We start from the raw sequence: 16,199 nt of genomic DNA on the forward strand, positions 1-16,199 counted from the left end.
AATATGGATTTTGTCCCCCCTTTGCTGCTATAACAGCCTTCACTTTTCTGTCAAGGCTTTTCACTAGATGTTGGAACATTGCTACAGGGACTTACTTCCATTCAGCCACAAGGTCATTCGTGGGGTCGGTCACAAATGTTGGGCGATTAGGACTTGCTCGCAGTAGGCTTTGCAATTCATCCCAAAGGTGTTCATTGGGGTTGAGGCCATGGGAACCCATTTCATGAAGCTCCCGACGAATGGTTCTTGTACTGATGTTGCTTCCAGAGACAGTGCAACCGAGGACAGTCGATTTTTACGCCGTACGTGCTTCAGCACTCACCGGTCCCCTTCTGTGAGCTTTAGACCACTCCAGCAGACGCTTGGCATTGAGCATGGTGATCTTAGGCTTGTGTGCAGCTGCTCGGCCATGAACAGCATTTCACGAAGCTCCCGACGAACAGTTCTTTTGCTGACTCGGCAGTCCAGTTCGGTGAGCTTGTGTGGCCTACCACTTCACGGCTGAGCCTTTGTTGCTCCTAGATGTTTCCACCTCACAATAACAGCACTCACAGTTGACCCGGGCAGCTCTAGCAGGACATACATTTGACAAACTGACTTGTTGGAATCCTATGGCGGTGCAATGTTGAAAGTCACTGAGCTCTTCAGTAAGGCCATTCTTCTGCCAATGTTTGTTTATGGAGATTACATGACTGTGTGCTTGATTTTCTACACCTGTCCGGAATCCACTAATTTGAAGGGGTGTCCACATACTTTTGTTTATATAGTGTGTCTTATATGGCAGTTTGGGTTAGATATGCCACATTTGTCTAACTATGCCACATACTGTAAAAACCTAATGAATAATTGTTCACACAAAAAAAAGTTTGGCTAACTATGTTTGAGATATAGGATTTGAATGGGTGCCATTTTGGCACCAAATGTGGGTTTGACAATAGAATGTTGACCCTGTGTCTATCTTGTCCCCAGGTTTGCCACCAGAGAGAGGAATGCCCTGCTGCTGTACAATGGGAGATTTAACGAGAAGCACGACTTTATCGCCTTGGAGATTATCGAGGAACAGATCCAACTCACCTTCTCTGCAGGTGAGAGGGGGCGGCAGTGTGTGTCCACAGTGCAAATAATCATGCTCGCACAAAGAGCTGGAAAATGACTTACGAGTTGCTTGTATCAACACTAGCCGATAGCTTGCTTAATCAACTCCGCTGTAAGGATATCATGAATGTGGCTTTCACAAACCGCTTGGTAAACACTCTTATCAGCTGAACTCCTTGACCAGTGTGAAACAAACAGTTCCAGGATTTCATTAGAATGTGTCCTCTCCATTGTCTGGCTATGCTGCTGTGCAGTTACACCTAGAGATGCATTGGATTTGGCTGTGTGAAAGGGCTGAGTGTTTTACTGTGGTCAGCGAGCAGCTGCTTCCCCCTGACAGAGCCTGAGCAGACTGATTCATGACAGTATAGGCACTTAACGAGCCATGAAGACCTACAGTGGCTTACAAAAGTGTTCATCCCCCTTGGCGTTTTTCCTATTTTATTGCATAACATCCTATAATTTAAATAGATTTTTATTTGGATTTCATGTAATGGATTTCATGTAATGGACAAATTGTTGAAGTGAAATGAAAAAAAAAATAACTTATTAAAAAAAAGAATTAAAAAGTAAAAAATGGAAAAGTGATGCATGCAAATGTATTCACCCCCTTTGAGATGAAGCCCCTAAATAAGATCTGGTGCAACCAATTACCTTCAGAAGTCACATAATTAGTTAAATAAAGTCCACCTGTGTGCAAGCTAAGTGTCACATGATGTCAGTATATACACACCTGTTCCAAAAGGCCCCAGAGTCTGCAACACCACTAAGAAAGGGGAACCAACATGCAAGCGACACCATGAAGATCAAGGAGCTCTCCAAACAGGTTACAGACAAAGTTGTGGAGAAGTACAGATCAGGGTTGGATTATAAAAAAAATATCCGAAACTTTGAACATCCCACGGAGCACCATTAAATCCATTATTAAAAAATGGAAAGAATGGGGTCTCCTGGGTGGGGCAGTGGTCTAGGTCACTGCATCGCAGTGCAAGCTGTGCCACCAGAGACTCTGGGTTCGCGCCCAGGCTCTGTCACAGCCGGCCGCGACCGGGAGGTCTGTGGGGCGACGCACATTTTGTCTAGCATCTTCCGGTTTAGGGAGGGTTTTGCCGGTAGGGATATCCTTGTCTCATCGCGCACTAGTGACTCCTGTGGCGGGCCGGGCGCAGTGCACGCTAACCAGGTCCACAGAGCTCGGAAGAGTGGCCAGAAAAAAGCAATTGCTTAAATAAAATTTAAAAAATGCAATGTCTGGCACAAACCCAACACATCTCATCACCCCGAGAACACAGTGAAGCATGGTGGTAGCATCATGCTGTGGGGATGTTTTTCGTCGGCAGGGACTGGGAAACTGGTCAGAATTGAAGCAATGATGGATGGTGCTAAATACTTTTTGTCTTCTAGAGATTTGAGACTGGGGCTGAGGTTCACCTTCCAGCAGGACAAGGACCCTAAGCATACTGCTAAAGCGTCACTCTAGTGGTTTAAGGGGGAAACATTTAAATGTCTTGGAATGGCCTAGTCAAAGCCCAGACCTCAATCCAATTGAGAATCTGTGGTATGACTTAAAGATTGCTGTTCACCAGCGGAACCAAGGCAGTTTTGCCTTGAATGGGCAAAAATCCCAGTGGCTAGATCTGCCAAGCTTATAGAGACATACCCCAAGAGACTTGCAGCTGTAATTACTACAAAAGGGGGCTCTACAAAGTATTGACTTTGGGGGGGGGGGGTGTTTATTTCCTGTTTATTTGTCTTATTTCTTGTTTGTTTCACAATAAAAAAATATTTAGCATTTTCAAAGTGGTAGGCATGTTGTGTAAATCAAATGATACAAACCCCCCAAAAATCTATTTTAATTCCAGGTTGTAAGGCAACAAAATAGGATAACTTTGCATGACACAAGGCATTTTTCCAACAGTTGTTTACAGACATATTATTTCACTTATAATTCACTGTATCACAATTCCAGTGGGTCAGAAGTTTACATACAATAAGTTGACTGTGCCTTTAAAAAGCTTGGAAAATTCGAGAAAGTGTTGTCAAGGCGTTAGAAGCTTCTGATAGGCTAATTGATATAATTTGAGTAAATTGGAGGTGTTCCTGTGGATGTATTTCAAGGCCTACCTTCAAACTCAGTGCCTCTTTGCTTGACATCATGGGAAAATCAAAAGAAATCAGCCAAGACCTCAGATGAAAATTGTTGAACTCCACAAGTCTGGTTCATCCTTGGGAGCAATTTCCAAACGCCTGAAGGTACCAAATTCATCTGTACAAACAATAGTATGCAAGTATAAACACCATGGGTCCTCATAGCCGTCATACCGCTCAGGAAGGAGATGCATTCTGTCTCCTAGAGATGAACGTACTTTGGTACGAAAAGAGCATATCAATCCCAGAACAACAGCAAAGGACCTTGTGACGATGCTTGAGGAAATGGGTACAAAAGTATCTATATTCACAGTCCAAGTGAGTTTTATATCGACATAACCTGAAAGGCCACTCTGCAAGGAAGAAGCCACTGCTCCAAAATCGCCATTAAAAAAGCCAGACTATGGTTTGCAACTGCACATGGGGACAAAGATTGTACTTTTTGGAGAAATTTCCTCTGGGCTGATTTAACGAAAATAGAAGTGTTTGGCCATAATGAACATCGTTATGTTTGGAGGAAAAATGGGAGGCTTGCAAACAGAAGAACACCATCCCAACCGTGAAGCACAGGGGTGGCAGCATCATGTTGTGGGGGTGCTTTGCTGCAGGAGGGACTGGTGCCCTTCACAAAATAGATAGAATCATGAGGGAGGAAAATGATGTGGATATACTGAAGCAAAATCTCAAGACCTCAGTCTCCTGAAAGCTTGGTCACAAATGGGTCTTCCAAATGGACAATGACCCCATGCATACTTCCGAAGTTGTGGCAAAATGGCTTAAGGACCACAAAGTCAAGGTATTGGAGTGGCCATCACAAAGCCCTGACCTCAATCCTATAAAAAATGTGTGGGCAGAACTGAAAAAGCGTGTGTGAGCAAGGAGGCCTCCAATCCTGACTTAATTGGACCAGCTCTGTCAGGAGGAATGGGCCAAAATTCACCCAACTTATTGAGGAAAGCTTGTAGAAGGTTCCCCGAAACGTTTGACCCAAGTTAAACAATTTAAAGGCAATGCTATCAAATACCATTTGAGTGTATGTAAACTTCTGACCCACTGGGAATGTGATGAAAGAAATAAACTCTCAAATGATTAATTTTCTCTCCTATTATTCTGACATTTCACATTCTTAAAATAAAGTGGTTGTCGTAACTGACCTAAGACAGGGAATTTTCACCAGAATTAAATGTCAGGAATTGTGAAAAACTGAGATTAAATGTATTTGGCTAAGGTGTATGTAAACCTCTGACTTCAATTGTATGCATGCAAACAAACACAGCTCTTGTTGTTGAATCCACTGCGCTGAGTGTGTCTCACTGCCAATGTCTAGAGAGCCTTGGATTTCATACCACACAGTCAGCAAGAAAGGGCAACGTGGGACTGCAGAAGTAATTGAGTTTTTTTTTTTTATAAAGACACACTAAACACCATGACTAATGACTCTGTAACACAGCTACAGTGTTGCTTTACTGTTGACTGAGTTGGTGGGTAAATTCCTCCCGAGAGGCTCCTGCCCTTGGTAAACAGTCAGTAAAGCCCTGGGTAAATCTGGTGTGATTGTTGCTCTGCAGACATTGTGAACGAGAACCATGGATATGGTTGGAAAACCCTGGTGTTCTTACAGTGAGTGTGATTTATGATGACTGTGTGAGCTGACTGGCTTTGCGAGTCTGGCTGTGTTTTTATTTCTACATGTTGGAGTTTCATGTAAGAGAAATGGGTTTCCTTACATAGATTTTTAAAAAACTCTGACGTACATGTTGTAAAGCATATACTCTCAGACATTTATCCTTCCTTTTAAAGTAGAGCCTACATGTCTGGCATACAAGGTTACGTACATTCGACAGACAATATGGCATTGAATTAACCACAACCTCTCTTCACCGCTCTTGTCTTTCCTATCTTTCCTCTCTCCCTCTTTCTCTCTGCCCCTCTCTCCCCGCCAATCTCTCCCCCTCCTCCAGGCGAGACTAAGACCGTGGTCCATCCCTTTGTTCCCGGAGGGGTCAGTGACGGTCAGTGGCACTCTGTCCAGCTGCACTACTACAACAAGGTAAGGCACGGCTACACCGTGTTTAGAAACAGTAAACATATTCTGTTGAAGACAGAAATGTCATGGATGGAGAAATCTGCATATCTGTCCAAGTTACTCACCTACTCAGATAACCTGGTTTGATATGTTGACCACCTTCTATTCTGGATTGTTGAAATAAAGTGGGACCACATTTAAGTACCGTATCATAAAGAGCATGATTGTATCCGAAAGATCTTATGAGCCATGTGTGTGTCAGAGTTCATCTTAATTGTATTACACGTGAACTGCTCAAACCAGAGGGAAACTGTGGTTTTCCCACGCTCTTCCTATAAGCCAATCTTAAGGAGGATTATTTCATATCACAGATCAAATTCACCACCAAAGGTAATTGCATATTAGACTTATATGGCAGTCAATTGCTGGGTGTTATTTTTCCACAAACTTCCCATGGCCTCGGGCCTATTGAACGACAACAGCAGACAGACAACATCTCAGCTCTATCCATCTCTGCATACAGGCCTACTCCCTACCTCAACCCTATGTTATAGACTATGCTTCTCTGAACATGTGAGAGCTTCTTAGCACCGACTTTTAGACTCTTTCCCAACCGGTTTCCAGAAAAGCACATGTCAACTAGAAGGCATGTGCCAAGTGTTGAAGCTTCAGAATAGCCTCGTCCATTTCTGTCACGAAAGACACAGGTTTCTTTATTTCCTGCCTGTCTTTGATTCCTACTTTCCTGGCTTCCCTAACCCGGTGTAGCAGACGTGAAATACTGCATTGTGATTGGCCGACCTCCTAGCAGGTTTCAGACCTGTGTTGGTTCTTATTGTTCTGTGTGTTGTATTGGGGGTAAAGTACCATGGAAACAGGGGAGATTAATTTCCATGCTATTGCCAGTCTGGACAGATTTCCTGTTTCTAAACCAAATCCCTCCTCTTTCTTGCTTGTTTAGTTTCTCCCGTGACTGAACCTATGCTACTAGTGTTCTGTCGGCAACGTAAAACAAACACAATCGCTCACACAGACACGAGTGAGCGCTAACACACACACGCATGAGCGAGCCCACAAGTACACACACACACACACACACACGTGCACACACTAGAAGTCTTCACGGGTCCAATAGACTCGAAATTTCGAGATCCGTCATCTGTTAATTGAATGTGTGTGAGGTGATGAGAACTGGGCAAGCTTGTTGTTTGTCAGCCAATTGCAACTCAATAAAACGCACAGCGTATGTCCAGCTGAAACAGATTCAGGCTGCTCGCCTCATGTGCGCCTGCTGCTGAGGAGAGAGCCAGTGAAAGGCCTTTTCCATTGAAGTAAAATCATTTTCAGACAAGAACAATGTCCTCGGGGACAAGTTGTAGTACTGTAGTGGACAAAGATGAGAAGATCATTGGCACGGCCTTAATGGACTGTGTGCAACTCGCTATTCAGGTTTGATGCAATTTTCTAACTTTTATTTATTCATGTATTTATTATAATTAGTTTTATCATTAATATGATTATATATCATTATTATTATTATTTTAGTCCTTTTTAAGAATCTAAACCAGTTCTTTAAATAGAGTTTGCAGAAAGTGTTTTGCTTCATTTTTGTCGAGACATTTTTGTTAGCTAAATGAAGTTCCAGCTGTAATGTTGTGTTTGCCGCAATATAATGGAATTACCGGTAGGGCTACTCTCAGTCAAACCGTGAGAAGTTCAAACCGAAGAGGGCGAGATGCAAATCTTAATTGAATTATGAAATATAATAACCTGTTCGTATTTCCCCTATAAACAATGTCGACTTACTTTTGATATTACCCTAATAAAGTGAAGTCATTTTTGTACATTTTTGGTTGTGGTAGGCTATGTTTATTATTACTCACACCAGCACTCCAACAAGTTGAAGTTGAGGAAGAATGTTTTAGACCTACCAGAGTCCCGCCTTTAATCTAACAATATAATGCTTGTCTTTATAAAAAAAAATACTCCCATTGAAAATGTACAAATTAGCTTCCTATTTCTTTATAGCAGTAGTAGTCTATCTGACAAGTATAAGGAAATACATGTCTGTGTTGGGAACATTGTACCGGCATACCTCTGTCTTTTTTCTCCATCTGTCTAGGGCTTAAGCTTCTCTTACTTTATATATCAATATATATCTTTTTGATATTAATATCATACAGTTGACGCCTAGGCCTATATTCATCCAATGCCCTGGCGCCTTTATCGCTCAAATCTCCAACCGCGTAAGGTGGACAATTATTGTTTCTGGAGAGTAAAAATCAATATGCTGCTCATCGAAACACAACTAGTTGTTTTTTTGTTTTATTCGTTAAAGGCAGTTTTCAAAGACACGTAAGTTGATCATTTGGTGGGCCTCCCGAGTGGCGCAGAGGTCTAAGGTGCTGCACCGCAGTGAGCGAGGCATCAATACAGACCTGGGTTCGATCCTGGGTTGTGTCATATCCGGCAGTGAGTGGGAGACCCATGAGGCGAAGCCGTATTGGCGCAGCGTCATCCGGGTTAGGCTGGCTGGCCGGGATTTCCTTGTCCTATCACGCTCTAGCGACTCCTTGTGGCTGCAAGCTGACCCGGTCACCAGCTGGGCCGTGTTTCCTGCGGCACATTGGTGCGGCTGGCTTCTGGGTTAAGCGAGCAGTGTGTCAAGATGCAGTGCGGCTTAGCAGGGTCGTGTTTTGGAGGACGCCTTCGCCTCTCCCGAATCCGTACGGGAGTTGTAGCGATGGGACAAGACTGTATCACGAAATTGGTCAGGAAAAGGGTGAAAAGTAAAATAAAAAATAGTGTTTATCATTTGGCCAATATCTCTCATTTATTGATGAAGCTGGCTGCTTCTCTCTCTCTTTCTACTCTCGGATATGAGAGGTATGTTTGGGTCTGTTTTTCCACAGGCCTATTTGAAACAGGTCTAACTGTTCTCGGGTTCATTCAGAACCGGTCTACGTTTACATTCCTTTTATGTATGCATGTTGGGTGGAAAAGCCTCTAACACACACACACACACACACACACACACACACACACACACACACACACACACACACACACACACACACACACACACACACACACACACACACACACACACACACACACACACACACACACACACACACACACACACACACACACACACACACTCAGAGCTAAAAAGGAAACACACAGAGAGAAAGGGATATTCTCGGACTGTTCAGGTTTTGATGATAATGAAGCAGGAAGTGATGTCACGTCATCTCTCAGAAGGATGATTGTCTGGGGAGGAAGTATGTTGAATCACTGTGGTGTATTTCTGTTCTCCTCTTTTCTGTTGTAGACCACTGGATGAAGCAGCGGCAGGCAGGCAGGCAGGCTTTGTCTTATGATGGATGACTTTAGGCACTATGTTGAATAATGAATGTTCATTAAGGACAAGAGGTTGACAAGTGTGTGTATGTCTGTGTTTATTTGTAAAGGGGTCTATGTCTGGGCCTAGTGTCAGACTTGTTATTCATTGTGGTCTGGACGGAGTAGTCTAGAGGACATGATGTTATTTACATTTTGCAGTATAACATGCTCTGTTAGCCACATTCCCAGACACAGACAGGCCTAGCTAGCTCTAATAGCTTGCCCTAATCACACTGCTGCATCGAAGCCCTCATCTAAAACTCTGACTGAAGGAGATGGTTATAACAATGCCTTTATAGATACGAGGCTTTTATTCATCCGTGCCGTAGGCTGTAGCCGTGTTCATTTAGTAGACAAGTCCCGTGTTATTATTTTATATTATATGATTTATAGTAAGAAGAATATAACTGAACGTGGCTGAGTAAAATAGAAAGGATATTTTTCCGCGTTTCTCCGTGTGCCTCTGCTCTACGACGGATCTTTTCTATGCAAACAGTGCAGAGAGATGACAGAGGGGAAGAAGTGTGGTAGTGGGGATGATCCATGCACTCACAGTGAGATTTATCCCCCAACAGATAACTGGACTCTGGGGTGGGCGTTACGGGGGGGGGGGGGGGGGGGGGTGATCCCTAAATGTCTGAGGGGTTATATGTATGTTTTCTAGGTTAAAGCCAGTATCTATATCTCTTAGGGGAGTGTTCACAGCTGGACTCATGATCATAAACTCTGAGTGAGCTAAACGGTGTATTTTAAAATGGGAGTCATACCTGCCATTGTTTTTGTAGGGAGATAATATTTGTGGTTCTCTAGAAGTGTAGAAGCTGATGTGATACCTGGAGTTGCATAGACACTTTTAGTAAGACCATTTATACCTGTGCCGAGCCGAGAACATGCAGAATAATCCAGTCACTGAGATCTAAATGAGCAGAAACAATTTCTCTCAAACATGCATACATTGTCATGCAGACACAGACGAACACACACCTACAGGCCACACACGCTTACACTAGACTAGAGGATGTACTGTTGGTGCTGTTAGTCCACACACACACACACACACACACACACACACACACACACACACACACACACACACACACACACACACACACACACACACACACACACACACACACACACACACACACACACACACACACACACACACACACACACACACACACACACACACACACACACACACACGAGTCTTAAAAGATCTAACACACCCCTCTCTCTCCCATGGTCTACCCAGGACAGCCTGCACCTGCTGGGGTCCAGTGGGGTGTTGGGGGTCTCTCTTTATACTGCCTGGCTGGAGCTGACACACAAGGAGGTACAGTAGCATGGCCTCTCGTGTCTTAGCTCTAGTACTGGTGTGAGTTCTAGTACTGCAAGTACTGGTGGTAGTACTTGTCTTGGGGTTAGTCGGACTCTAGTCTGGTCTCTGGTCTGGCTCTAGTCTGGTCTCTGGTCTGGCTCTAGTCTGGTCTCTGGTCTGGCTCTAGTCGTGGTCTTTTCTCGCGGTGGTTCTATGGTTAGCTTGGTTCTAGTCCACAGTGTGTTATCCAACATGTTGTCGGAGGTGTCTCAAAGGTTTGCATGTCTTTTACAGACTTCATTCTTTAACGGAGTTACTTCACTTCTTGCCGCAGGTTTCCATTTGATTCTCATTCATTTGACTGTAGCTACATTTTCCTTCGCCGAAAACACAATGCTCACCCATTAAACCTGCGTGTTTGCGTTCGTCAACATCTCTGCCTCTCAACCACCGACAGGGAATCTCGCAGGTGCGCCGAGCACCATGGGGGTTTACACGCACCAGATTTCAGCCAATCACCAGTCAGAATTGCCCTGACACACAGAAAGGGATCTCGTTCCCCGCTGACACTATTTTCTCTAATAGGGCTGGTCATGTGACCACGGCAGCAAATGAGAGCAGTAGGATTAAAGAGATTCTCCGGTATTGTTATATACTTTTTAGCCAGTAGTTCTGAAAGTAGCTCTCACAAGTCAAGCTTGGTACCCGGGAATGGAGTATTGAGTCACGTATGTACACCTCGTCATTGCTCTCTCACTCTGCTATGTGTGCATCTCGCTCGAATTGCTTGGGGTCTGGGCCCATGTGGGGGGAAAATGTAGGGGAAATGGCGCAGCACAGCTTTCAGATAAACAGTCGTTCTCAAACTAGGTATTTCGTGGCTAATTGAGGTAAGACAGTAATTCTGCTCATTGATCATCCATGTGTGAACTACACATTGACACATTGAAGTTCAAAGCCAAAGTTCCAGAGCATGTCTTTAATATCAGCAGGTCAAAATAATCGTAAACGATCTACCAAAGCTATTCATTTGAAAATGTTGATTACTTCTCCTTACCATTCACCTGATGATAAGACAAGACATACATTTTTTGGTTGTTTTTCTAAAATATGATGGGGGGGTCCCTTGGTTGCCGGTTTGCCTGAGTGGGGGTCCTTGTGTCCTATTCCAGACCAATTGCTGTTTGCGGGAGCCAGAGATTCCATGCAGCTCATGTAGCACGACTCAATGTTAGAGAGTGAGGAGGGAGAACGGGGTCAGGAGAAAGAGAAACTAGGGAGGGAGAGCGAATGAGAGGGAGGGCGACAAGAAGAGATTTACTATTAGTGCTGTAAACACCTGGCACCTGCCTCTGTCTTTTACTCCCCCCTCTCTCTCTCTCTCTCTCTCTCTCTCTCTCTCTCTCTCTCTCTCTCTCTCTCTCTCTCTCTCTCTCTCTCTCTCTCTCTCTCTCTCTCTCTCTCTCTCTCTCTCTCTCTCTCTCTCTCTCTCTCTCTCTCTCTCTCTCTCTCTCTCTCTCTCTCTCTCTCTCTCTCTCTCTCTCTCTCTCTCTCTCTCTCTCTCTCTCTCTCTCCCTTTTCTCCTTTACTCACTCTGTCCATTTCTCTTACTCATAGGCTGTGTTAATGTGTTACAGCATTCACTGCCAGACATTCTTATGGGTGTTTGATGCTCTCAGTACTCCTAGGCTTGAATAAAACATGTATTGCAGTAGCCTTTCACACCCACAGTGGGGAGTTTGTAGTAAGATCGTAATCTCACAGATATTCCAACTATCTCCAGATTCCGATAACGGGTCGCGGGATCGAGAGAAACTCCGTATCTGAAGGTTTCCTGTTCCTATTGTTCGGCTCAAGGTATTCAGAGGACAATATTGCTGTCCATCTGGCATCGCCCAGAGAAAGAGCAGAGCATTGATATGTGTGTGTGTTATAGAGATGGCATCAGGGTAACATATAGGGTTGAACGTCAGCCCCATGTCCTGTAGGAGAGAGTGCAACATTGTTACCCATTGTATATCCTCGGGGGGGGTGTGTGTGTGTGTGTGTGTGTGTGTGTGTGTGTGTGTGTGTGTGTGTGTGTGTGTGTGTGTGTGTGTGTGTGTGTGTGTGTGTGTGTGTGTGTGTGTGTGTGTGTGCGCATGCATGCGTGTATGAATAATTGACAGCTCTAGGTTTACAGTGCCAGAGGGTAGGTGAGGTAATGGTCTAAGAACGCATTGGGACGTTACAGTTACACGGACGCCCTAAACCCCACACACCACAGGCACACATACACACCAGACCAAACACACGCACACACACTCATTAAGCATTTGCCTTTCCCCTCCTTCCGTAGGAGCACACAAAGCAAAGGATGGCAGGAGATGCAGCTTTTCCCAAAATTCAGTAATTTGGAATGAGAGAGAGAAAGAGAGGGCGAGAGAGAGGCGATTGCGTTTCCTCACTGAAACCCAAGTCTTGTCAGAGCCTTTGCTCCTGACTTCCTTCATTATGAAAACAACCCTGCTCACCCTTTCCTCTCCTCCGCTAGCAACTTCCTGCAGCGTGGGCCTGACTCACACACACCCACACACACACACACACACTTGAGATAGTCCATCGTATCCCATGATGACTTCCACTGCTGCTTGTGGGTTTGCTGAGGACTGCCTCATCCGATGCGGGACGCACACTCTCTGCCACAGACAGAGCACACACAGGCCTGTCCCGTTGATTCTGGGGCAGGCCTGGTCACATGTCCTTTCTGTCGATGGCATGGCCCGAGCCGTCTAAGCTGGCGGTGTGTGATGGACGCCTCGATGCTCCCGCAGTTGGTTCTCTGTAGGATCTCTGAGCGAGGAACACGGTCCTGCCAGGAAACCTTTTCCAAAATGCATTGGAGGCATTTTATGTGAAAGGACTCCAGTTGTTTTAAGTGTCGGCTGTAGACACAGTCCATGTTTCACATCCATAAAAGAGTGTAGATACACACACTTGCCTGGTAGACTGCCACTTTGGTGTGTAAGTTCCTGTTGTTAAAAAACCCTCTTCCTTCGCCGTCCAAAGGACCCGATTCTGGGTGTCCTGGTGGATGTTGCAGTCTTCTGAGAGGAGGCTTCCAGGATATTTCAATGCTACAATGACAAGCGATGAGTCTGAGATAAAGAATGCGGGTGTTTCAGTCAGAGGATCAGATGACCACCGTTTCTGCGACTTTTAACCGACAGCCCCATGCCGCTGTATGCTCTGTATGCCGCTGTATGGCTTTTAAAACCCTCCGGGGCCACAGGAGCACCGCCATCGGCGTACCCCGTTGAGATTGGAGCTCTGTGGCGGCTTGAAGCCTCCTGATTGTTGAAGAGGTTCCCGTCCAATCTAAAGTCCAGCGTTTCCTCATTCCCCGTTGTCTTTGGGCGTGTTTGTGACACAGCGAAGGTAGACTGATACACACACACACACACACACACACACACACACACACACACACACACACACACACACACACACACACACACACACACACACACACACACACACACACACACACACACACACACACACTCGACATCACACGCACCCTCCCACTCCACGGCTCTAGGACTGCCTTGTGACTCAATGTATACTCCTGGAAAGATTCCAGTTATGACATAAAGTGGATGGATTTTCTTTTCAGAGTTGTTTTTTCTCTTTTGTTTGTAATCTGATGCATCCACCACTGGCCTTAGCCTCCCTCCCGGGTAGTAAAGTTGTCATGTGCATGTCAGACAGACAGACAGGTAGAGTGGTGTAATAGGATGAAAAGATAATGTTAGTTAATCAGTGTTCAGTCCTGGGGCTGTTTTGGGGTAGTTACTGCAGTGTTTCCTGTGTTGTCAGCTCTGTAAGGCTCTGTAGGCGTCAGATCAGGCCTCAGTCAGTAACCTTATACCCTACCTACTGTGCTGCAAGGCAGACTGAGTGGTAAAACACATAGAAACTTTGCATTTCGTTAACTAACACTCACACTTGACTTTTCCCCCCCTACTACCACTGACTTTGCTGAAAGCTACTTTGAGGGAAATATACTGACCTATGTGATTGTCCCACCTAGCTATTTCAAGATCAATGCACTAACTGCTAAATGACTAGAATATATAAAAACTATAAAGGACATAACATGGAGTGTTTGCCTGTACTGACTTTAGAGCTGAAAACAAGTACACAGAGCGAGAGAGTTATTTGGTTCACACACTCAGAGGCAGTGAGAAGAGATGTGTACACATCCATTTGTACGTTGGTGTGTGTGCCTGCCTGCCTGCCTGCCTGCCTGCCTGCCTGCCTGCCTGCCTGCCTGCCTGCCTGCCTGCCTGCCTGCCTGCCTGCCTGCCTGCCTGCCTGCCTGCCTGCCTGCCTGCCTGCCTGCCTGCCTGCCTGCCTGCCTGCCTGCCTGTCTGCCTGCCTGCCTGTGTTCTCTGACCTTTTCCTCTTTGTTGGTTGCCGTATGGATCAGGTGCGTTGCTATGGCACCAGCTAGGCTATCGTCCCCAGAGACGAGCTAGGAGATGAACGGCAGAATTGTCAACACCCCAGAGAGAGAGAGAGAGAGAGAGAGAGCCCTGTCTGTGAGCCAAAGTCCACTCTTAGTCAGGGGATCAGAAACTCTGTTGAAGCTGCATAGGGCCTAGGCCTACATTGAAAGCCCCATTCCATACAAAGGGCAACATTATTTCACACAGGAGTTAGTCAAGTGTGAGTGTGTGTGGTAAATGGTCATTTTATCCCCAGCTCATACGTCAGACTAATATCGGACCCCTATCCTGGACCTCCGAGTATTTAGTGGGATTTCAGTGTGTGTGAGTTTAGAGCACAGCTGCTGCAGACCCCCATATACCACATCTGGACCTGCATCAGTTTCTTTCTCTCTCTCTAGAACATACCATGCAATATACACAATCGGGTGATAAAACAGCTGCATTACCAGCCCTGCATGGCTGAGGACATAGGGGAACACAACGAACGACTGAGTCACACATATCCTCTGTGTGGTTTTACTAACTACTAGCTTCTGTTGAAGAACGTCTGCTGTGGTAATACAGTAGCCTGCCGTCACCACCACTCACATTGGCTAACTCGACAAAGTGGTTCAGAGGCGAAAAACCATCGTAGGCATTTAAAGGGTCAATCTGCATTCGAGATTGGTAACATTTCTCCAGCCCCAACCCTCAGCTATTTACCATATCAGTGACGGGCTGACAGCGTTGTTATTGTTTGAACAGCAGATTGCCCCTGTAAGGTTACTAGACAGGAAAGAGGGATGTCTGAGGTTACCATGGGACCCGAGGGGGCACCCAGGTACAGGTAGGCACCTGCCAGGTCCCGGCGGAGATTGGCACTGCGCCAGAGACAGAGGCGTGTTCTCGTTATAAATTGCATACCTGCATAATATCTATAACCTGCTGCAATATATATATATCACCTCTGATTTCACCATACGTGGTCGGCCTCCCCGTCGGCGTGGTTGAATTTAAAAAATGCTTTTATTATTATTATTAGATATATTTTTTATGTGGGGGGGTGCACGATATATCGGTAAGCATATCGGAATCGGACGAATTTAGCTAAAAATGCCAACATCAGCCCAATGCCTAGTTTAACGCTGATGTGCAAGACTGATGTCAAAGCTGACGTGCATACCTGTATAACTTAGGTAAATGACATAATAACACCACTAACAATATATCACTACACGTGAAACACAGCATTCCTAACCTGGCCCACAATGTCTGCTGTGTGGATCGAGCAGTCAACAAGTCCAGCAGTCATCTGAAAGAGTAAGAACATTTCAGAGAGACAACGCAAAGGCGAAATCCATTAACGCCAAGAAAGTAGAATTCATTGCCCTTGACAATTAAGCGTTCTCTGTCGTGGATGATGTTGGCTTTCGCCGACTGCGAAGTTGCCCTACCGTATTGTTACAACTCACATCCATGAGCTACTTGCTATGGGCGTCACTGCTATTTGCTTAAAACAGCTGACATTTGCACCAGCGATGTCAGCCCCATGAGCATGCCGAGGTTGACAGCACATTGGGTCGACGAGGATCTCGTACTGAGGAAAGCCATATTGTGTTGCTCAAGAATGTGCTGGTTCTCATACCGCTGCTGCCATTTCAATGGCATTTGAGAAGATGTATGCAACGTGGAAACATGAACACACTCTTAGCGCCATTCGATCAACTGACTG

General features: G+C 45.3%; 1 protein-coding gene across 4 annotated transcripts in view; it reads left to right on the top strand.

The window, feature by feature from the left end:
- Positions 1-16,199, top strand: part of celsr1a (cadherin EGF LAG seven-pass G-type receptor 1a) — a 135,030-nt gene that overhangs the window by 65,108 nt on the left and 53,723 nt on the right. For all 4 annotated transcript variants that reach the window (XM_046297656.1, XM_046297652.1, XM_046297653.1 and 1 more), the window contains exons 6-7: positions 970-1,085; positions 5,205-5,293. In XM_046297656.1, the coding sequence (XP_046153612.1) occupies positions 970-1,085; positions 5,205-5,293 (205 nt within the window). The remainder of the gene's footprint in view (positions 1-969; positions 1,086-5,204; positions 5,294-16,199) is intronic.

This window comes from Oncorhynchus gorbuscha, linkage group LG14 (genome assembly GCF_021184085.1).
Source record: "Oncorhynchus gorbuscha isolate QuinsamMale2020 ecotype Even-year linkage group LG14, OgorEven_v1.0, whole genome shotgun sequence".
NCBI classification, from domain to species: domain Eukaryota; kingdom Metazoa; phylum Chordata; class Actinopteri; order Salmoniformes; family Salmonidae; genus Oncorhynchus; species Oncorhynchus gorbuscha.